Here is a 22,238-nt window from a genome sequence, read left to right on the forward strand (position 1 = left end):
AATAATCTTTACAAGAGCAATTAAAGACGTATTTTGTTATAATCTTACTAAAGTTGTACCTTGTAAGAAAAAGTCTTTGAGGTAAGAGAGTCACGTTTCAACGAGTGCATTTTAAACAGTATACAACTTTAATCTCGGAGCATTATTATATTATTTTGTGGAAAATGCATGTATTAAAAGTCTATAATCTCTACATAAAAGCCCTTTGTTCTCAATAAAATGAACTATAATCACCTTTTGTCCCCAAACATTTTTTAAATAATTCAAGATTTATGTGAGGATAAGCAGTGTAGAAAATAGATGTGGTGAAAGGTCACAGTCTTATCAGAGCTTTTAATTGGCCCAAATATAAGTTAGGGAGGATGTTTCCCCATATGTCCATAGCTATGTAGTTTTCAAATGAAATGACATAATTTATTGCTAATTATTTGACAGACCTACAGACTAGTTTGAGAGCCACTGCACAAACTTTTGTGCTTGTGAGCACTTTGTGTAAGCTTTAGTGATTTGATGAGATGTTCTTCTTCCACAAACACACCAAACATGATCTAGCTCATGGTGCTCATGTTCCATTTATTTATTTACATGCACCACCAACTTGTTTTTAAGCAAATAAAACAAAAATGTTGGGGCTTCATAAAAACAACTTGCCTTCCTGTTCTCAGTATCATTTCCTTAAATGAAATGTATAAATCATGACAAGTGATGATGAAATAATGATGTGGATCTGCAGACATGATACAAAAGGGAAGATAACAAATGGTGACAGCACTGGTGTTTTTGAGTCATAGGCCTATCACAGGAGGAAACGCCGCAGCACCTGCCGGAGAAGAAGAGTCGCATCAGTCCATTTCCACTCCCGATCGCCATCACCCCAATCGAGCTGTCACACGCTCCCTTTCCACATCATTGCGTACTTTTGGGGCTGCCTCGACCATCTCCCGCATCCGTGTCTGGGACTTTCCAATCCATCTGGCGGCCTTTTTCATACAGTCCCTTCAGGACCTTCCTGACTTCATCAGAGCCGCCTCCACGACTCAGCCCTAAATACTTCCTGTACAGCTGCAGGGCTGTGCGAGCGTCCTCTATGCTGTCATGGGTTTCCCCCTGGATGCTGAGGTCTGATAACAGAAAGCATATTCAACATGAATCAGTATTTTTGCACTGAGGGAATGCCGTTGTCAAAGTGCGTGACTGATGCAAAGCATTTCAATAGAATAAGCCGTTATTAGTTCCACGAAAAGCAAAGTGGACAGTAGCAGAAAGAATAAGAAAGTGAAACCTTAATTTATCTTGGGGGTTCCAGACCCATTTGCTAATAGGTATAGAGAGAGCATATAAAACCCCCCCCCCCCCCCCCCCCCCCCACATGCTTTTAAGATCCCTTCCATCAGAATTAAATTTTACCGCAGGACAGTTATTGCAATGTACTACAGGGTTTCCCACATAATAAATTTATTAGTGACAGTCCGCCACAATTAGATTTTTGCTTTTGCTGCGCGGAAATTGTGCCGTGATGTGCTCCTTTTGTGCGTCTGAAAATGATCCATACCACCGATTTCCTTTCTGATACGATATTGATATTACAGTCCCTCAAATGACTGACGTATCAACTTTTAATTTGGAGAATTGATCTTCTGGTTTCATCGACATTTTAGACAGTATCGATCCTTCCGTGCCTGTGACGCTGATCCATCCAGCGTAATGCCGTCTCGTCACAGCACACACAAGTGGCGTTTTTGTTTGCATTTATATGTATTTTCGCTTGAAAACGACACTCCATGTCGGGCAAAGCCTACGTACAGCCTTCAGAACCTTTGAGTTTAGGATTACGCCGTGAAAAACACTAACAGGAAGCGAACCAAATCTGCATGGCGAGTCTCCCGCCTCCAAGCGTAGCTCAACTTTGTTGAATCCTTTGTCCACAATTATACAGTTTTATAAGTTATGCAAATGATCTGAAACAAATAAGGATACATATGCAACTGTGAAGTCTCATGTCCACCATTAATACAAGACAGGTCCCACTTCATATGGTAAAGTTCTTCATTAAAATAATGTTGAAAAAGTTCCAACAAAAGTATTTACAGTATAGTTGTAATTTTATCTACAATACTGCATGTTTTGAAAACGACTACATTTTTACCAATAATCAAGTTCTGCTCATTTGTTAACAAATAAATGTTTTATATTTAAATCACACTCATTTTCCCTTATTACAAACTCCCCATGCATACTGATTTTAAGTTAGTTATGCTGCCGTTACGTTAATTTAAGTACATTTATGAACAGTAAAAAAATTTTAAAAAATGAATACATAGAATAAAAAAAATAATTCTGCCCACTGTTCAATTGCACAACATAATTACTCTATAATCATAACAGTTAATAAATTATGACTTCAATATTTATTTTGTTTTTATTGCATATACGCAGTTGCAGCCTGAATCAAAATATACAAGATTTTGACGTGCGATTGTCAAAAATATCTAAGTCTATTAATTCGCCTTTAGAAATTTTTTCAACCGTAAAAAAAAAAAAAAAAAAGTCTTTTAAAAAAGATGAATCAGATCGCAAAAATGAATTAAAACTTGTCACTGTTTTGCAAACAAGCAAATAAATTGATGATAAATTGAATTGATAGTTTATTCATGGACAATAGTTTAATTTCTATGTTTGCGAATGTACTTGTATAGATGTCTTCTTCTCTTGCATGCTATTTATACTGTACATTTATAGCTCTTATATCCACTATTAATACTGATATGATGAAAATTTACGAATAAAGGTTATCTTATATTACTATTATTATTACTATTTATTATTAATAATAATATTCTTTTAAACTGACTCCGTTCTCAGATGACCTCTCCAGTGACGTATGAATTCATTTCCGGTTCAGAGACCGTGAATGGTTTTACATTTATATCTCCAGACACGTATTAATTAACTTATTTTGTCGTTCAAACTTGGGTTACTCTCTGCTATAACGCGGTTCCTGCCAGACCTTTGTGACAAGTGTACTGTATTACCCAATCACTTATTTCGGTGTTTTGCGACTTCATGAGACGATAGCTTAGCCATTAGCATCATGCTATTCCGTCTTTTCCTACCCACTCCTCGCCCTCCCTTCGTGATAATGTAAACAATATGTGTAAGAAGCATGGTAAGAAGTGTAGTTTATGGAGGCGAAGATTAGTGATAAAATGGCATGTACCAAGCAGCTTTATTTTTATTTTTTAAACAATATAGTGTTTATTTCATTTATGAATTTTTTTGTCACGGTGGCTGGACACAGCGCCATACTGGCCAGTAATGTCGGACCCTGGATATACCCCCCACCCGATATCCGGAACAACCGGGTGTTACAGCCGTAACGAGTCAGCGTTCAGTGATTTCCGTAACATTTGGCAGCTCTGATGAATGCTTGGCCAACCCCAAGCTTCTACTCTAGCAGACGCCGTGATATGGACCAATCAGAGCAAAGCTGTTTTCCATATTTAAATTGGGGACGATGAACGATCTAATCAGAGCCAAGCTCATTTAATGACTGTGGCTCTCCTTTCCCACATTCGAGGGCATCACAGATGTCCTCGATATAGTGGGGATTTCCCCGATAGACTAGTGGATACGTTCCGCAAAGAAATCTGTAATGTAATGGGGTAGGTGATACAGTTTGGTGGGGGGGGGGAACTGTATCCAAAAATAAAACTCTCTCTGTACATATTTACATCAACAATTCCTTACCGAGGAAGTACCAGGCGAGAAAGCGCAGTGATATCATTCTTTTCCGAGGCAAATGGAACAGGTAGACCGTGTCGATGACTTGGTCCTTGAGCACCTTGAAAGAAGCAATCAGTCATCATCACCACGCTCTCCTCAGCTCCCAAATGACATCTGACTGGGTAGTTGTGACAAGCGAGTACAGCATACCAATAAATTGATAACCCGGAAGTCTTTCTGTAAGCCGTGCCCGACAAAGCGGACTCCCGTGTCGATAAGGAAACGCAGCTTGAGGTAGGTGGACTTCAGAGTAGTCAGATGCTTGGACGAGATCTTGGCATCCAGGTCACCTGGTTTGATGCCGGAATACTGAGTCAAGTAGTCCACCACCTGCACAACATTCAAACATTCAGCTGTGTTGTGCTATCAAATATTTTCAGAATCGAATATTCTATTGATTCAGATATCAGATAAACCTCAGTTGCATTCTTATACACAATAAAGAGCATGTCAAGTGCAGGTGACTTTGAGTGTGTATGGCTTTAAAATGCAGTGCCTGGCCTGGTGAGTGATGTGGGTGCCAGCTCGTGTATGAATGCGCTTGTAATTACCCGTTTGTTTTCATACAGTTTGTTCAATAATGCGATCTAAAGTGCACCGGATGCTGTATCTATGCTTGACGATCTGTGGTTGTATTATAAGATGATCGAAATTGTGATGGTACGCTATATTACATGTTGAAAGGATATCATTATTATTTTAGTACAGTGGTACCTTGACTTATGAGCACCCCAATTTATAAGTCATGTGCTAGGTGGATTTTTTTCCCTTTGTGTTACGAGTAAAATTTTGACTTCTATGTGAAATTCAGACACCAGCGAACTTAACAAAAATAATTGGGCAGGTATTTTGCCAAATTTAATAATTTTTCTAACCATGTCGTACGAAAGTGAGTGATGAAAAGAAATACCACATAATATCCATTGAATTAAAGCTTAAAATCATGTAAAAATATAGAAGAGCAGTGCACATACTAGACTTGGCGGCGCAATACGAGCATAGTACTTCTACTCAACGTCAAAATATTTATAGATAAAAAGCATTTATTTATCTATCGATCCATTTTCTATCCCGCTTATCCTCATTAGGATCGCGAGTGTCTGAGTCAATACCAGCTGACTTCGGCAGGGTAAAACTCATTTCACACACATTCATCCCATTTATTAATGAAAATAAAGAATTTTAAATGGTTTTCATACACTTAATTTTTTTTGATGACCTAACCCATCTGTCCATTTTAAAAATCAAATATGGCCCATGACCACAAGAGTTTGCCCAACCGTGTTACCCCCTCCCGGACATCACCTGTTCCTGCGTCGAGATGTAGTCGTCGATGAAGGGCACGCCCTCATTGGGTCCCTGGCCACGCACGCACGTGATCCTGGCGACGGACATCTGACTGGGCTTGATGGTCGACTTAGTGCCATCGCTGCGCAGCTCCGCCTCTTCCTGTGTGCGCACACATCATTCATATAAATCGCGGCGAGACTTATTATCAGCCGGACCAATTATCGGCGCGGATATATGGCATTTTTTCACGCATATTGGAATCAGCTTTATTTATTTAAAATCCGACGGCCAAGAAGAGATCCTTTTAAAACTGGGTAAACGTCAGAGACGGTTGTTGTAAGCTGACAGGTTTATGTCAATGATATGCGAATGGAAAGATAGTATGCTGCCGAGGATGACAACCAGACTCATAACTAGGGATGTCCCGATCCAAAACTTTTCACATGCGATCCAATCCAGATATTGTATAGAGTTTTGGCCGATACTGATCCGATTTCAGCAATAATTATACATAATTTACTTATTTTGGTATTTTGAATGTTAGAAAAGGCTTGACCAGCAACAGTAGGTATGAGGAAAAACTTATAGGTTACATAAAGTAACTGCTGTGAACGTCTTGACCTCTGAGGGGCAGTGCGGTGCACACAATAAGATATACGCAGAACAAAGAAAGTAGAAGTCACGATCGAATACTATTATAACGAACACTTCACAGAGTTTCGAGAATATATGCCAGAAAGTATTGTTATATTATATGTGTTTATACAGCGTTTGTGTACCAATATTCATTATTTTGAGAGATATAAGTGCCGCAAATTCAATCCTAATTTTCGTTAGGATGGTCGATGCTTTTGATTCATTGTGTGTTAGCTTTGAGCTAGCGATTTTTGTGAACAAAAACGAAGAAAGAAACTAAGTCTGTGATGTAGTTGAACATTCATAGGTGTAATTCTTTTGTTATGTCTGCTTAGTATTACAGTTAACTTCAACTGGAGTGTCAATAAACAACTTTAAACAAGCAACATTGTCTCTTACTCCTTGCTACTATGTTACCACCTTAGCAACCTGTTGTGATCATGTGGGCTCTGCAATGCCGTCCGTGCGTTGCTGGATAGAAGTGCTGGAGCCGCGGATGAAATGGACTACTTGTATAATATATATATATATTATATATACTGCGATTGGCTGGCAACCAGTTCAGGGTGTACCCCGCCTCCTGCCCGATGACAGCTGGAATAGGCTCCAGCACGCCCGTGACCCTAGTGAGGAGAAGCGGCTCAGAAAATGGATGGATGGATAATATATATATTTTTAGATCAGTCCGATCCGATTCCCTGTTTTTTTGCTGACATCGGACCGATTTCCAATCTCAAAGATTGGATCGGGACACCCGTACTCTTAACTGTAACGTAAATTCATTGTGGAAAACTTTAGAGAGCTATTTAATTGTTTAAGTTTTCATTTAACTTTATAAGACATGCTGCTGAGGCTGGGAGCTCTCTGCACTTTTTGTTAGCGTTTTAACTTGTATTGTCAAAGATAAATAAAATAAAATTTAAAAAAACATAGCGTATCTGGAAATCTCTTAAATAAACATGATTAAAGGCATTTAAACAAAGTTAAGTGTGGACTTTGCCAATATTTTCCATTTTACTGTAAATAGTGGCTCCAAATATCGGTTTTCAGCCTCCTTGACTACTACTAAACAGTATTGGCCCTGGGGGAAAGAAGAAAAAAAAAAACAGTCTCTCTCTAATCATTTGTACCTGAATCGTTTTTCTCACACCGGTTCAACAAACACGCTAACCTGGTTGAGTGTAACAAACTCGGCGTCCAGCCCCACCAGGTCGCCAGCCTGCGGCATCTCGCTGACCATGAGGGGGATGAAAGTCGCGTGACTCTTCCTCTGTTTGCGAGCCAGCGAGGCCTCCGTCAGCAACACGCTGGCATCAATGGGATTTTTAACTGAAGACAAAACGTGAGGTGCTCGATCAAGACTTAAGTGCTTGCGTGCATTACACATGAAGTGAAACTCACTGCGAAGGTCGTATTTGGTGTGGTAGTTCCTCTTGGCGTAATATAGGATGCCGGGAACTTTCCAGCTCATGTCGAACTGTGCAGCTTCGGTCTGTGATGAATGATATTCTCCTTAGCATGCAAATGCCCCACATACACTGCTAGCCTATGTAAAACTATGGTTTATTTCAAATCAGACATGCAATCAAATGTGGAAAACGCTTTAATAAATTGCAAGGCAATTCACCAGAACACCACCAGATTTGAGGATACGCAACGGATGGAATACACTTAATTGCGAGTTTTCATAATACTGTGGTTAATCCAATTAGGGAACATTTTGTTCTCACCTTAACCAACTCCTCCTTTCCTTTATGTATATCGTCGGGCAAAAACCCTATATGTCCAACGGTCAGTTCATCGTTTTATTTATTGCATTACTGATGGCTCTTTGAACGTTGAAAAAGAGTTTGGGAAGATGATATAACCACAGTCATATACTGCCAAAGTTCTGGCTAATAGGAAAGTAGTAATTGGTTTCAAAGACGTATTGGTGAAGTGATACATCTCGCCTGAGAGACCAAGATCTTTGTATGTCAAGGAGGAGCTAAGTTTAGTCTGGATTGTTGGTGGAAGTTATGTTTTTAAATTGTTGAACATTTAAAGTGTTTTATTAAAATGTATTTCGGATTGTGTTTCAGGCCCGCCGCACACCGAGCCACGCTCCCGATCACCACTAAACTGTAGTGCACTGTGCGGGTTGTGCTCCTAGGTTTGCTGCACTTTAAAATTTGAATGGTGAACAGCGTCACAACGTCGCAGATTTAACGGCCAATCAAAAATGCCATGTATCAAATGAGCTTTCACAACATTTAAAAAAAAAAAAATATTATAACATAGCTACAGCAGCCAGAGAAATCCGCTTCTTCCTTGACAATTACCACATTTGGTTTGTGGTTCAATAAAAAGAAAAAAATATATATGTGGCACCTTACAACTTCAGACCTCAAAACCATGGGTCGCAGTTTTTCCAATGGAGCGTGTTTCTTATGTGTGTGAGGGTCAGTCACCAGGTGTCCGTCACTAACTAATTCGTAAGCGTTTGTCTAGTTCATTCGTGTTAGGACGTGTTGCTCGGTTCGTGGCACGCCGAAAGGGCCATTTTGTCAAAACATAGCACTTTTATTTTCAAATTGTCTGTAAAGAAAAAAATAAATCGATTCTTTCTGTGAAAGTTAATACAGTTAATTCTGTAAAGAAAAATTGCCTGTGTCTGGTTGCAGGAGAAATAAAGCAAAACATTCAAAAAGCAGAATTTATCATTAACAGTTTCCTTTAATTGAAGGAGAAAAATAAAATCGATTAGAACGGAGAATCCGATTTTTGTGAAGAAAAATCTTTATTAAAATATTTATTGATTTAGCAATCTTTATTGATTAAATATTTTATTTTAAGGCCATAGGGGCCAAACCTAATTTGTGCTCCATACACTTGTTCATTTATATGCTCTGTCCCTTTTAAACGAAAAACATTGAATGATTTATTCACCTTGTCGATGGGCTCAATGAGGAAATCGTTGAAAAGATACCACTGCTGGTGTGTGACTCCCTGAAACAAACATTCCTCATCGAGTTAACCCAACATTGAAGGAAAAACATATTTTGCGTCCTGTCCTGGCTTCACCAACCTCTTTTCTCTGGTGATACGTTTCTCCCACTTTGATGTGCGCCACCAAGTTTCCACCTGTGCGAGCGTCAAGGACGTGAGGCACGGTGACCACTAGGTCGTAGAGAGACGCGCCATCCGCCTCCTCAGTCTCACTCAACTAGTCGCAATGAGAACACCGTGAATAGCGAAAATAAACATTAAAGGCCTCTTTATACACCTGCGCTCGCGCGGCCGACAACGCCCGCATTGCATCACGTCACCGACGAATTGGCCCGCGTGGCCCCTCTGCGTCACTTGATGCGCACACAGAAAAAGCTGTTGCTGCGCGTAGAATGTCGCGGAGATCATCTCTCGTGATTAGTCCGTTTTAGTCACATGCTGTGATGATGTACTCAGCGTGCCCCTTGGTTCTACATACCATCTACGCCGCCGCCTTCTTAATCGATTTTCCAGCATGATTAAACGTATCATCTGGTCATCTAGGTCCATTTGTTCTAGCAGACACTGTTCCATGGTCGCCATTGTTGTTGCTTTGTTCCTTGTTACGGAAAGGAAAGGAAAAACGGCCACCGGAAATGGCCAAAAAATGCAGAGGAAATTCCACCCTGTGGTGTCCTAGCAAATACCAGCCGTAGCGACACCCCCAACTTGGAGGAGAACTGCAGTACATTTTCAAAAGTGCGCACGTGGGTTGCGCTTGAGTATGAAGGCAAACTGCGCGCAGAATAGCCGCATTGACGTCAGCGCGGTCGCCGCCCGTGCGTGTATAAAGAAGCCTTAACTCCTGTCATGCAGACATCTTTCTCATTCACCTCCTCTCCTTCTGGCCAGCTGCTGATCTCCAGTCCTTGTGTTTTGCTGATGGACATCTTCAACGTGAGCGGCATCCACATATGTCTAAGGTCTTCCAACCGGGTGAAGCCGTCCATGCTGCACACGTCCTCGCCACTGAAAAAGGTCAAGCAGCAGTCAGATTCAAGGTTCAAGCATCACATCTTATTAAAAGAGAGGAGGGGGTCTTACTCCAGGCACCACTCAGTGGGCATGAGCGGGGATTCTTTAGGCATTGCAGGCTCTGATGCCTCTTTTTGCCTGGCTTTAGTGAAGGCGTACTATGTAGAGAGCCACAACCAAATTGTGTGTTATGTTAAACATACACAACTCATGATTCTGTGCCGTGGAAGATTGTATAACTTGATAATAGTATAAAATAAGGAAATTACCTCTGCCTGAATCTTCCAGAATTCTGCCTCTTTAGCGCTGTTCACCTCACAGTTGATGACCAAAACATCGGGGAGACATCGGATGTTGCGTGTCTGTACCTGCGGAGGCGCACAAAGACATCAAGAGTGTCACCGCTGGACGAGGTCATTAAAGTGGAGGTAAGTGGCCTGAGGTGGCACGATGCGGGAACTCACTGTGGGCTGATACTTCTCACAGTTTTCGCACCACGCTTGTGTGCTCTGCTCCAAACAGATGCTCTTCTTCAGGATCTCGGCAAAGCCGTACTCCTTTATCGTTTTCTCTGGTAAGTCAAATAAAACATCAAAAGTCAACCGATGCACTACAGCGGTACCTCGACCTTTACTCGGCCAATTTTTTGTGATGTGATTTGAGATGGAAGCAAAAATGTGAGTTACAGGTGGTAGCTGAGGTGGTGGCAAATTTCAACAAGCAGCAGAAAGTTTTTAAAAAGTCTTTAAAAAAAAGGTTGTGCTTGCTTCAAGGTGATTATTGCCACTCCCAGTTGAACTTTACAGTCGAATTAAACATAAAACAAAGAGAATTACACATTGTGTATTTAACCCAAGTACATTAACCTAAAGTCTGCTAACTCAATGCTAACACACAATGCAAAACATCATTGAGGAGCTACCAAATCTAGTATCGATGTTGTGGTTATTATAAACCTTTAAACAACTTATATTTGAACACATGCAGGCAAGAGCACACAACAATACTCACAGTCATGCATTCTCTACCATCTGTGAAAAATTACTAATATTATTGCAGCTTTTTTTGAGAATGCCTTCTGTGTTTTATCATCAAATCCACATGCAATGTCTGTACAGTATGTATTATACTGCCCCCTGCTTAATAAGGCACACACAGCAGGGGGAGCAGCAAAATGCCCATTTTTTAATTCTAAACATTCTATTAAATTATGTTATTGTGTGAATGCTCAACACAGCATTCACACACGTTATTCTGTTCTTTAGTTTTAATTCTATTATTATTCTTATTCCTCTCACTTTTTTGACGGGCTTCTCCTTCGCCATTATACATCCGATTCACTCCGTTCCGACTTCAACATGTTTGGGAAATTCACGCCTCACACGGCATTACTTATCTAAACCGCAACATTGTCACAATTCCATTTTTTTTGCACCAAAGAAATTGCCCATTAATTTCCAATGACACATTCAACAAAACACATTCACGTCATTCCCTTTCAAAGTTGAAAATGTTCAATTCACCTTGGGATTTTCAACATTCCAAAAATTCCCACCCACCAAAAATGTCAAACTTTTCACCAAATGACCCACAAAATTTCCAAATTAGGACATATTCTACATTTTTTTACTCTTGCATCAACATTTCTCAACCGATTCGCACCGTTTCAACTTCTACGTGTTCAGCTCATTTTACCCATCCTGTGAACCACTCCCATCCCCCATTTTTAAAATTAATTTTCTAAATAAAAGCCTGAAATTCAGATTTCTCACAAATTTAACTACAGTTTCCTTATTTCTCAACCGATTCCCACCGTTTCAACTTCTACGTGTTCACCTCATTCAAGCACATGATTTCAATCAGCATTTCTGCATTCACACACAATTTCTCCAGGAATTGCACAGTCTAGTTACTGTGTGGTTTTATAAAGCAAAATACTGTCGAGTGTTATTTTTCATATTAAAGAGACATTCTAATTTTTTTAAGGGTCTGGAATGGTGTCATTTCCATTCATTTCAATGGGAGAAAGATGATTTGAGAAACCAGTGTTTTGAGCTCAAGCGTGGTCACACAGAAGGAATTAAACTGCCAAGTTAAGGCAATATTGTACTTTTGTCTTGTCTGTAGCATTATGATGCCAAGGAAGTGAGAGGGCCCGCTGTACACACCTTGAGAGTTCTGCTCGGGGTAATGCATGGTGAAGAGCAAGGTGAGGGAGGAGCGTACAGTCTCTTTACCACAACGACACAGGCTGCTGTTCTCCACCTCGCATCCAAACAGCCTCCCGATGGCAGATTCGCCAGACGAGCCCAGAGAGCTGAAACATAAGAAACGTGTTTGCGTTTCCTTCCTTGACTTACGCTTAAGGCCTGAAAGATTTGGAAAAAATAACCGAATTGTCACCTCCCCGGACAGTTAGAATTAATCAAAGGTTGCACGACTTCAAATAAATAATGTTTAAAGTAATTCAATTTTAGACAAGATCGGATACTGTATTGAACCAATGCATCATTTTACTCAAATTCAATTCTACTGCCACTCCCCAATGCTAGACTACTACATGAGACAGTAAACCAGGGGTGGGCAAACCTTTGTGCTAAAGCGCCACGTTGGACTTTTAAAACAGACACATGGGCCAGGTTTAAAAAAATAAATTTAAAAAAGTGTTTTTTTTAAATGTGTAAAAGATATAGAATTTGTCCTAATTTTAATTGAATTGTTTGTAATAAATGTAAATATTATTATTTAATTAATTAACCAAGTATTCATAAAAAAAGAGATAAAATAGTAAAATTTATTATTTCATTATAAAGGAACATTTCAGAAATACAAATTTCAGGAAAAAGTGGCTAAATTAATGCAACAACTCTTACAGGACTATTGATATCCAAATTTTTCAGTGGGCTATACCTTTACAACATATGCAGTAAACAAAATAAAATGCAGGATTTGTAGTATTTCATTTTCTTGGCATGCATCTGTTTAGAGAAGACGTTCGGTCCCGCTGTCGCAAGGAAGTAAAAATTTGGTCGATAAATTAATGCGGTAGCGTGCCCCAAGTTTTTGTACCCCAATGGAAGGATGCCAACAAATTCAGTGTAATTACTTTCACAACTTTTGAAAAATATGATGCCTCTGACCTGCTGGTAGCACCCCTGTAGGCCTGTGGCCCCTCCTGCTCCTGAGTCTCCTGGTGCAACTGTGTGAGAATGAAGCGGTTCCAGCTTTGGATAAGACGTCCGAGTCTGGCCTTCCCCGTTTGCTCATCGGAGTCTGCGAGGATCAGGCCCAGTGCCGACGCTTCGGGGATGGTGCGAAATGCCCGCAGGAAATTACTCGCCTTTATGAGGGGAGACAAGAGAGGATGCTGTTAGGCTAGACCAGTGTTTCCCAACCTTTATTGAGCCAACACACATATTTGGCATGAGTATAAGAAAAGAAAAAAAAAGAAAAAAATCTTACGGCACACCACTAAACAAAAATGTCACAAAACGTATATATCGTACTGAAGTAATGATGATCTCGTCTCTATTGACATATTTTACTTACTTTGTGTGAAATTTGGGCCAGTTGCACACAAAGCTATTATTCTGTTGTATGAATGACAACAGGTGGATACACAGGATAGTTGGACCTTCTGCCATCTAGGGGAAGAGCATTTGATTGTTCTGCCTGGCAGTATATGTCACTGGCATTGACAAATTAACAAAAATATAGACTAATTAAGTGAAATTTGATTATTTCCACAGCGCACCTGATTATCTATGACGGCACATCACAAGTTGGGAATCACTAACCTCGACGATGTGGACAAAATGAAGGCTTTACTGACCTGACATGGATCTCCTCGTGACAAATCCAACATGTGGAAGAGGAACCCCAGCTCGCACGCCAAACAAAATTCCTTCTGACACAAATGATTCTGCACCAGACAGCGAATTGGCTCGAGGAAATAGAGAACCTAGTGTACCAACACAAATAATAAAACGTTTAGGACTTAAAGGAAACAAAACATAATAACATTTAAATAAATATGATACAACGTAAAATATCTCACCTGAATCATGCAGTTACAGTAAGCATTGGGAATGTGAGGCTCCAGGCCAGCAAATAGGGTTTTGTTGTAATGTTTGAAGTCAAAGTCCTCCAGTCCTAGTTTGGAGTACTTAATTGTCACCTTCTCGGGCACAAGGATACCACAGTCATAAATTAAATACTGCATAAAAAAACAATGCCTTCACACAGAGGAAAAACTCCAACCTTTCTATATTTTTTGGGCACCATGTAGAGGTGCGGCTCTTCATCACGCCCAATTGGTGACTCTGGAACCTGGCTGTAACTGTCGTAGTCCTGCTCCACGTCTTTAATTTTGTAGGGAACCTGAATAAGGGTAGGGAAAGGGATGAAACTGACGAGTGAACTCAACAAAAACATGGACGTTATCCACATCAGCCTAATATATACTCTTCATGATTTCAACGTGCCTGGTTCCGGGGACGAGCACGAGGGTTTGCTGCGTAGCCGATGAATCCAACGGTCTTCATTGTGCGCAGGATTTCTGGGTCCACGGGAGGAGCTCGTCTACGAGACAAAAAAAAAACACCTTTGGTATGTTACTTAACAGTAACTTTTTTTGGCTGTAAATCAAACGTACAGAAATCTTTTTCCCTGTGCTGCACTGCAGGTCTTCCCGCATCTTGGTTTTAACTCAACTTTATTTATTGAGCAAAAAAAAAAAAAAAACACAGCTATACAATTTTTTTTGTTTGTTTTTTTTCATCAATCCATACACACGCTCCATACACAGTGGCATTTGGCATACTCTTGTTGCATAGTTTACATGTTTTGTTCATCTATGAGAGAGGAACAACATCGAAGTCTATATTGACCAATATGAGGGTGCCAGGACGGCAAAATTGGAATATCGCGATCACAGCAAGCTTGACGTCACTCACGTTGGCCGCAAGATGAAGTCTGAATGTAAACAAACAACTGCAGTTTTCTATCAGGCATTAGTTTGTCTGTTGGCGAGTAGCACACACACACGCATGGAAGAAATGGTTCATACCTGCTGTCCCATTTAGTTTTCTTTGTAACACTTTACTTAATTTCAGCACTGAAACGTTTTAGGTTTAAGTTGGCTTTTTTTTGTGTGTGTGGGTGGAAATGCACTACATTTTTGACAGACTGGCATCAACAATTCCTTGAAATTTTCAAATTAAAAATTGTAAAAGTTGAAATTCACGGCTAAAGAGAAAAAGAAAAATTGTTACATTGTTACATCGTTGTTACATGTTATGCACGAGTTTCACAACAACTTATAGTAAGAAAGAGTAGCCATAGCTAACTGATTCTCTTGTGCCATTGTATATGTACTGTAAATATGTACACTGACTTTAGCCTGGTGACATAAATGGTGGGTCGCAGCAAACATTCCCTACCATTAAAAACACTCCTAAAAACCTACCTTTTCCGAACAGCTTTTGTGTAAAATCTGTTGTTTTTCCCCGTTTTTATATTGTTTTTTATCTCAGTATTTTATTAGTGTCTTGCCGTACCCTTTAAAAGTGCTCTATAAAATATGTATTTTTATGATTATTAATATTATTATTATTAAAAGCTGCTTTATTTTCCAGTGGACCACTATGCCTGAGATTATTAAGTGTGGTTAAAATTGTGAAACTACAGTACTTTGAAGCAAATCTCTTCAGATGTTCACTCAAAACACTGTCGTCAAATATCGACGTTTTCAAGATGCCGGTTTAAAGTCACAGATTAAATCAGTGGTTCTCCACTGTCGATGATTAAATGGGTGGGTGTGTGACGTGATTGAAAACACTTATACTCACAGCTGGTTGACCTTGACTGCAGATAAGAGAACTGACTGAACTTCCACAGAGTAACAGTTTTACCTTGCTCTTTCTATGCAGTGATAGTGACGACATACATCTCCATTCTGGATAGAGTGAAAAACCCACCAGTGTTTGTAGCAGTCTACCTCCCACTATAACTTCCCCCAGTCAGCCCGTGACTCATTCAAAAGTCTGTTATCAGCTTCAACTTTTACACTGGCCAATTCAAACATGCTGTGGGCCCTCAAACAGAAGTTGCTGTTTGGTGTAGATTTTATGCAGATTTGGTGTGTTGGTAAATATTCCTGGGAGCATAATGTTATCTGGATGATTCACAATAAACTTTGGTGAGAAGTAGAGCTGCAACAATTTATCGATTAATCGACAATAATCAAATAAATGGATAAAGATTTTTGATAATTGCTTAGAGACCTTGTTTAACTAAAAATGTCCATATCCTCCAAATTTTAGCCTCTCAAAAAATATTATTTTATTAATAATTCTATTTATTATAATAAAGCGGTGGGGCAACTGGTTAGCACAACTGCCTCACATTTCTGAGGACCCGGGTTCAAATCCGGCCTCGCCTGTGTGGAGTTTGCACGTTCTCTCTGTGCCTGCGTGGGTTTTCTCCAGGTACTCTGGTTTCCCTCCATATTCCAAAAACATGCATGGTAGGTTAATTGAAGACTGTAAATTGCCCATAGGTGTGAATGTGAGTGTGAATGGTTGTTTGTTTGTATATTCCCTGTGATTGGCTGGTGACCAGTTCAGGGTGTACTCCGCCTCTCGCCCAAAGATAGCTGGGATAGGCTCCAGCACACCCGCGACCCTAGCGAGGATAAGCGGTTCGGAAAAAGGATTGATGGATTGATAATAATAAAGCATTTAATATTAATTATATTTATTGTAATAACAAAACAGACTGATTATACAGTGCCCTCCAAAAGTATTGGAACGGCAAGTTCAATTCCTTTGTTTTTGTTGTACACTGAAGACATTTGTGTTTCAGTTTAAAAGATGAATATGAGACAAAAATTCAGAATTCCGTCTTCAATTTCATGGTATTTACATCTAGATGTGTTAAACAACTCCGGACAGAGCACCTTCTGTTTGAACCTACCCACTTTTCAAGTGAGTAAAAGTATTGGAACATGTGACTGATGGGTGTTTCTCGCTGCTCAGGTGTTGCCTTTTAGATTGATTGCTTAAACGTTAGATAGTGCTTGTTTTTGGCTTTGCGTTTCACCTGTGAAAACTGCATTTGTTGTTAAGCAAACATTAAGACCAGAGAGCTGTCTATGTCTGTCAATTTTGAAGCTGAGAGACGAGGGAAAATCAGAGCTATTGAACAAACATAGGGAATAGCCAATACAACAATTTGGAATGTCCTGAAAAAGAAATAAACTACTGGTGTACTGAGCAACAGATATCGAACAGGGTATCAACAGCAGTTGTTGACAGAAACATTGTGAGAGCTAAGAAGAAACACCCACAGACAACAGTCAGTGACATTACTGCCAACCTTCACAGGGCAGGGGTGAAGGGATCACAATCCACTGTTCGAAGAAGACTTCGAGAGAAGAAATATAAAGGCCATACCACAAGATGCAAACCACTCATCAGCAAAAAGAATCGTAAGGCCAGATTGGATTTTGCAAAGTAGTACAGAGATGAGCCACAAAAGTTTTGTAACAAAGTTTTATGGACTGACCAAGATTAACCTCTAACAAAGTGATGGACAGGCCAAAGTATGGAGAAAGAAAGGATCTGCTTATGATTGAAAACACACAAGCTCATCTGTGAAGCATGGTGGAAGTAATGTCACGGCTTGGGCTTGCATGGGTGCTTCTGGAACGGCATCACTCGTCTTTATTGATGATGTAACTCATGAAGGGAGCAGCAGAATTAATTCTGAAGTCTACAAAACCATTTTGTCTGGCAATTTACAGAAAAATTCATCCAAACTAATCAGAACAAGCTTCATCATGCAACAAGACAATGATCCAAAACACACTTCTGACAAAACAAAGGACTTCATCTGGGAAAAAGTGGAAGGTCTTAGAGTGGCCAAGTCAATCACCGGACCTTAACCCAATAGAGCATGCATTTTACCTCCTGAAGAGCAGACTGAAGGGAGAAACCCCCAGAAACAAAGAAGAACTGAAAGAGGCTGAAGTAAAGGCCTGGAAAAGCATTTCAAATGAAGAATGGAACAGTCTGTTGAAGTCAATGGGTCGCAGGCTTGATGCAGTTATTCCAAGTAAGGGTCATGCCACAAAATATTAAATGCTATTCATCCATCCATCCATTTTCTGAGCCGCTTATCCTCACTCGGGTCGCGGGCGTGCTGGAGCCTATCCCAGCTGTCATCGGGCAGGAGGCGGGGTACACCCTGAACTGGTTGCCAGCCAATCGCAGGGCACAAACAAACAGACAACCATTCGCACTCACAGTCACACCTATGGGCAATTCACTTTAAGTTAATTTAATAATGTCTGTTCCAATACTTTTGCTCACGTGAAAAGTGGGTGGCTTCAAACAAAAGTTGCTCTGTCATGAGTTGTTTCACAAATCTAGATAAAAATACCATGAATTAAAAGCTGGAATTTTGGACTTTTGTCTCATATTCATCTTTTGATCTGAAACCCAAATGTCTTCAGTATACAACAAAAACAAAGGAATTGACCTTGTCATTCCAGTACTTTGGGAGGGGACTGTATTTGTGTTTCATCAAAATAAGACATTTACAAACATCTGTTAGTAGTTATTTTGGATAGAAAATATCAACAGTTTTGCCTATTTTGTGACATGTTACAGACCAAACAGGTTACTGAATCATAAATCAGTTTATGTTTGTGCATTTTATGCACTGTCAATTTGAAATAATGTCCTGTTTTCGAAAACAGGGGTGCATTTTTATTTTTATCTGATTAATTGAATAAATAATTCACAAATTAATTGATTATTAAAATAATCGTTAGTTACGGCCCTAGTGAGAAGTGTTACCTCGGGCTGGGCGTGGCCAGAGCAGCGGGCCAGTCTGACAGCAGCGGCTCCGTACTGGTGAGCGTCATGGGAATGAGAGAAAGCGGCAGCAGATCGTGGTTCCACTCCAGGTGAGGTAGCGTGTCCACAAGGCACGGCAGAGCAAACTCCGTCTCCCGGGAATAGTCATTGAATGAAACGTCGGGAGAGTCAGACCACAGGTGCACGCATCCCCCAGAGTCCCCGAAGGCTAACGCTTGTTTGCTGGACGATACGTCAAAACTCATGAGCAAGTGGCCCACAGTGTTCACGTGGAAAATGTCCGCCACGTTGGCGAGCCCAGTGGGCTCGCAGAATTGGCACTGACCTGGAAGGGAAACATTAGGCATGTATTTAACAGTAAAGGTTTCACAATTAATCGTTTAATCGACAACTAATCAGTCAATAAAAATAATCGTCAGCTATTTTGATAATCGATTAATCGTTTACAGCCATTGTTTAACTTAAAATTCTCCAAATCCTCAAATTTCAGTGTATGTCGGGTTCAAATTTTGGGTAAAAACTCAACTGGCCTCAATATTTCCTCTCTGTATGATTTACTAAGTTGTCAGTGTTGCCAACCTGCAGCCACAGCTGTACCTGTCTGTGAGATGATGGCCAAGCGTGATGTGTAAGTAGGAATGAAGCGCAAAAAGAGCGGGTCCACGTGCACTTGAAGCGGCGTGACGGCTCGCATCATGCGGAGGTCGTACACCATGAGGAAGCGGTCGCAAGCCAACCCGTTCAGTCCTCGGCTGGAGAAGCCGCACGCAGCCAGGAGGTTCCCGTGCACGTCGAAGTCTGACAGGCTGCCTGAGAAGGCGTCAAACTCGTGCTCCGTTTTGAATGTACGCAGGTCACGAAGTGTGACCTGGTTTTAATAGGAAGAGAACATGACTACTGAAATTTGGAAAACATATTTGACCTCCTACTGAGCATCCTTACCTTGCCAGAAGTATGCCCGCAGAATAAGAAGCGACTGGTTTGGCGCATAATTGCAACTCCGGGGACCTCTACGGTGAACTTTTAGAAGAAGAAGAATCACCTTTGCACATCAAAAATATAACTCCAAAACTACACAAAGCTGTGCCAAGTGATACTACACTACATGTGAATCTTACCTTTTGAGTTTCCTGAACTGTATTCAAGTCGACTTCAGCTACATAGTTCTGTAGTCCACCCATTAGCAAAGTATTGTTGTTTGTCATAAGGAGACTATGCATATCAGCGCCTTCCTCCATCCTAGAATGACAGATATGTCATTAATATGAGATTGAGAAATTGAATCTGCCATTAAATCAGAGAAGAAGGATCGCCATACGGATAATCAAACATGACAAGGCCACCGCGCGTGCAGCACTTGAGGTTAGACTTGGAGAGGAACAGCACGCCTGTTTCTAGACTCTGAATGTGTCGGATATCGTCCGTTGCCTGCACTTGAAAAGAAGAGTAGCGGCCCATTGTAGGTCCGAAGAACGATGTAGCATGGCCCTGTTAGCAAAGGAGAAAAGACCTAAGATGTGGACTCGAAGGCAGGCGCGCCATCAAAACACTCTCCAATAGACTTTGCTCTCACTCTGTGGTTTCCCATCCAAAGAATTTCTTCCTGCACGTCAAAATGTGTGGCTGTAACGGGGACGCCGACTTCGGAGACCACACTGTGCAGCTCAGAAAACATGCCCTCCATGAGGTGCACAGGTTCAGGGACTGCCACGGCCAGACGGTCCGTGTCAATCTCAACACCCTGTAGGAGGTTGGGATTGATGTGCTGATCCATGGAGGGCTCTATCCCTGCATCCAGGGTCCCGTGAAGGCTAGGAGAGTACTCCCCCATCCCTGTGTCCAGACCCTCATAGTTCATCATGGGTTCGGCTAGATCCACCTGCGAGGAAACGACAAGGCTTGTGAATGCGATTTTTTTTGTTTGGTTTGAAAGGCTACGAAACCGTCGTTAGCTAGCAAGCCCCTGAAGCTAACACTGTCGCGATTCAACGGAACTCCCGACAGTTAATGAGCCAATCAATGAATCATGAGACACATACAGTGTAATGGTGTGCCAGTGCACATTAGTAATAATGCAACTCGTTTACAGTAGGTGTTCACCGGCGAAGTATTGGCTTGGAAAAGTTAGCTTCTAGCTAACAAGAAACACAGACAATCTAAACTGAACGCAGTTCGTGAAAAGAATACTCATTTTGAAAACCAGACAGGATTTATGGAATTAAAAGTCATACGTTCTTGCCGAGCTAAGATTGAAGTTCGAGTTGCCGTCCATATTCGTAGCAGAAGTCACAAGAAAAAACAAAAAACAAAACAATAACACGCGCAAGGGCTGTGAACGCATCCGGAGCAGTGGTGGTGCGTTCAAGAGCACATTTAGAGCTCTGTTTCGGTGATAGTCTGAAAAAGTCGTCGTAAATTAGTTTGTTAATAACAAACATTTACTGAGTTATGTAATTTAAGGTATTTATAATTTCCGCGTGGGGAAATTATGAATTATTATTTTATAGGGCCATGGTCACATTATTAATGTATTTGCCTGTTGACGAATTTTTAATTTCTTTATTTAGTATAATTACATTTCGAATCATTTTTATTTAAACGTTAAAATGTTTTTTGGGGTATACTTTGTATATTATTAACTCACGTCGATAACATTTACTGATATTTTGTACGGCATATACTTTCATATCCCAAAGAGAGCAGTTTCAATTATGACATTTTGCCAGCTTGCAGAAATAAGAAGGGAGTTCGGAAGAAACTTTACAAAATGTTCTTACAATGAAAACAACAAGAACAAAAACAATAAGAACGATTTCGGTTTTGATTGTCGTTTTTTATTTCTTTATGTATTTATTTATTTATTTATTTATTTAATTAATTTAAACTAATAAAATCATGACGACGATGGCAACTGGTCTTTTTCTTTCTGTTTTGTACCATTGATTTAATATGAATATGAATTATTTAATATAGCTTACATTTAAGACACTGGTTGGAGTTACTCACCTGAGGGATGCCCATTAATGCAGGGAAATCCCTCAACTGACACGCATCCTTGTTGATATAAATAAGCCCACAAACGCTCATCACTCACTATACTCTGAGGAGAAAAGCTCAGTAGATACATCACCATTAAAAAAAAAAAAAAATCCACCATGACGTTGGTTTGCAAGACTTTAGCGTCTCTTTTCTTGCTGTTGGCCGCTGCTCTCTGCTCTTGGTGCGCTCCTGCCGGCCTAAAGGATGATGCGTGTGTGGACGTGCAAAGGAACTCTCTGCTACTAAACCAGCTCGCAAAAAATGCCTCACTAGAGGTAAGTGATTTGGAAATAGTCGTGTGAAATACATGCAGATGGGAGAAGTAAATTATTATTTTTTTAATCACTAGTCATGTTTTATGTGGAAGTGGGGGACAATATTAAAATACAAAGTCACATTTGATTACGTCAGGCGGCCCAACAGATTTGTAAATCGCTTGTTATAATTGTAATCTAGAAGTTGTGGTGTGGTGAAAAGTATTACTGTATATGCCAAACGAGATACGACTGCACTATGTGAATGGCAAATTGTACATGAATAAATAAACAATGTGTATTCTAAGCTGTGGAGAATGAAATAGACACCAGCAGGGTTTTTTAATTAGCT

At 40.3% G+C, this 22,238-nt stretch overlaps 1 protein-coding gene across 3 annotated transcripts; it reads right to left on the reverse strand.

Annotated features, from left to right (window-relative positions):
- Positions 1–553: 553 nt before the first annotated feature.
- Positions 554–20,930, reverse strand: pan2 (poly(A) specific ribonuclease subunit PAN2). 3 transcript variants are annotated; one of them, XM_061675147.1, is made up of 26 exons: positions 20,825–20,930; positions 20,167–20,472; positions 19,912–20,081; positions 19,712–19,832; positions 19,536–19,613; positions 19,191–19,461; positions 18,573–18,918; positions 14,196–14,292; positions 13,972–14,091; positions 13,769–13,888; positions 13,544–13,672; positions 12,852–13,051; positions 11,880–12,028; positions 10,176–10,282; positions 9,981–10,079; positions 9,781–9,869; positions 9,570–9,705; positions 8,777–8,914; positions 8,638–8,697; positions 7,111–7,201; positions 6,881–7,038; positions 5,089–5,232; positions 3,934–4,113; positions 3,748–3,841; positions 918–1,121; positions 554–820 (listed from the first exon to the last, which is right to left on the reverse strand). In XM_061675147.1, exons 2-26 carry the CDS (start codon positions 20,452–20,454, stop codon positions 786–788), a joined length of 3,624 nt encoding a protein of 1,207 aa, XP_061531131.1. In that variant the 5' UTR covers positions 20,455–20,472; positions 20,825–20,930; the 3' UTR covers positions 554–785. The 3 variants fall into 3 exon arrangements, with proteins under 3 accessions (XP_061531131.1, XP_061531140.1, XP_061531147.1); XM_061675156.1 differs by lacking the exons at positions 8,638–8,697; positions 8,777–8,914; XM_061675163.1 differs by lacking the exons at positions 19,912–20,081; positions 20,167–20,472; positions 20,825–20,930 and having other exon boundaries at positions 19,536–19,635; positions 19,712–19,793.
- Between the last annotated feature and the right edge of the window lie 1,308 nt (positions 20,931–22,238).

The sequence above is a fragment of the Phycodurus eques genome, chromosome 1, assembly GCF_024500275.1.
Source record: "Phycodurus eques isolate BA_2022a chromosome 1, UOR_Pequ_1.1, whole genome shotgun sequence".
In the NCBI taxonomy this organism is placed as follows: domain Eukaryota; kingdom Metazoa; phylum Chordata; class Actinopteri; order Syngnathiformes; family Syngnathidae; genus Phycodurus; species Phycodurus eques.

Excerpts from the sequence above, each read along its gene's own strand:
- pan2 (XM_061675147.1), bottom strand. The coding sequence starts at position 20,454 with ATGATGAACTATGAGGGTCTGGACACAGGGATGGGGGAGTACTCTCCT. Across the intron at positions 10,283-11,879 it reads CCCCGAGCAGAACTCTCAAG|AGAAAACGATAAAGGAGTAC; the intron begins GTGTGTACAGCG and ends TTGACTTACCAG. Across the intron at positions 8,915-9,569 it reads GCTGGCCAGAAGGAGAGGAG|TTGAGTGAGACTGAGGAGGC; the intron begins GTGAATGAGAAA and ends CATTGCGACTAG.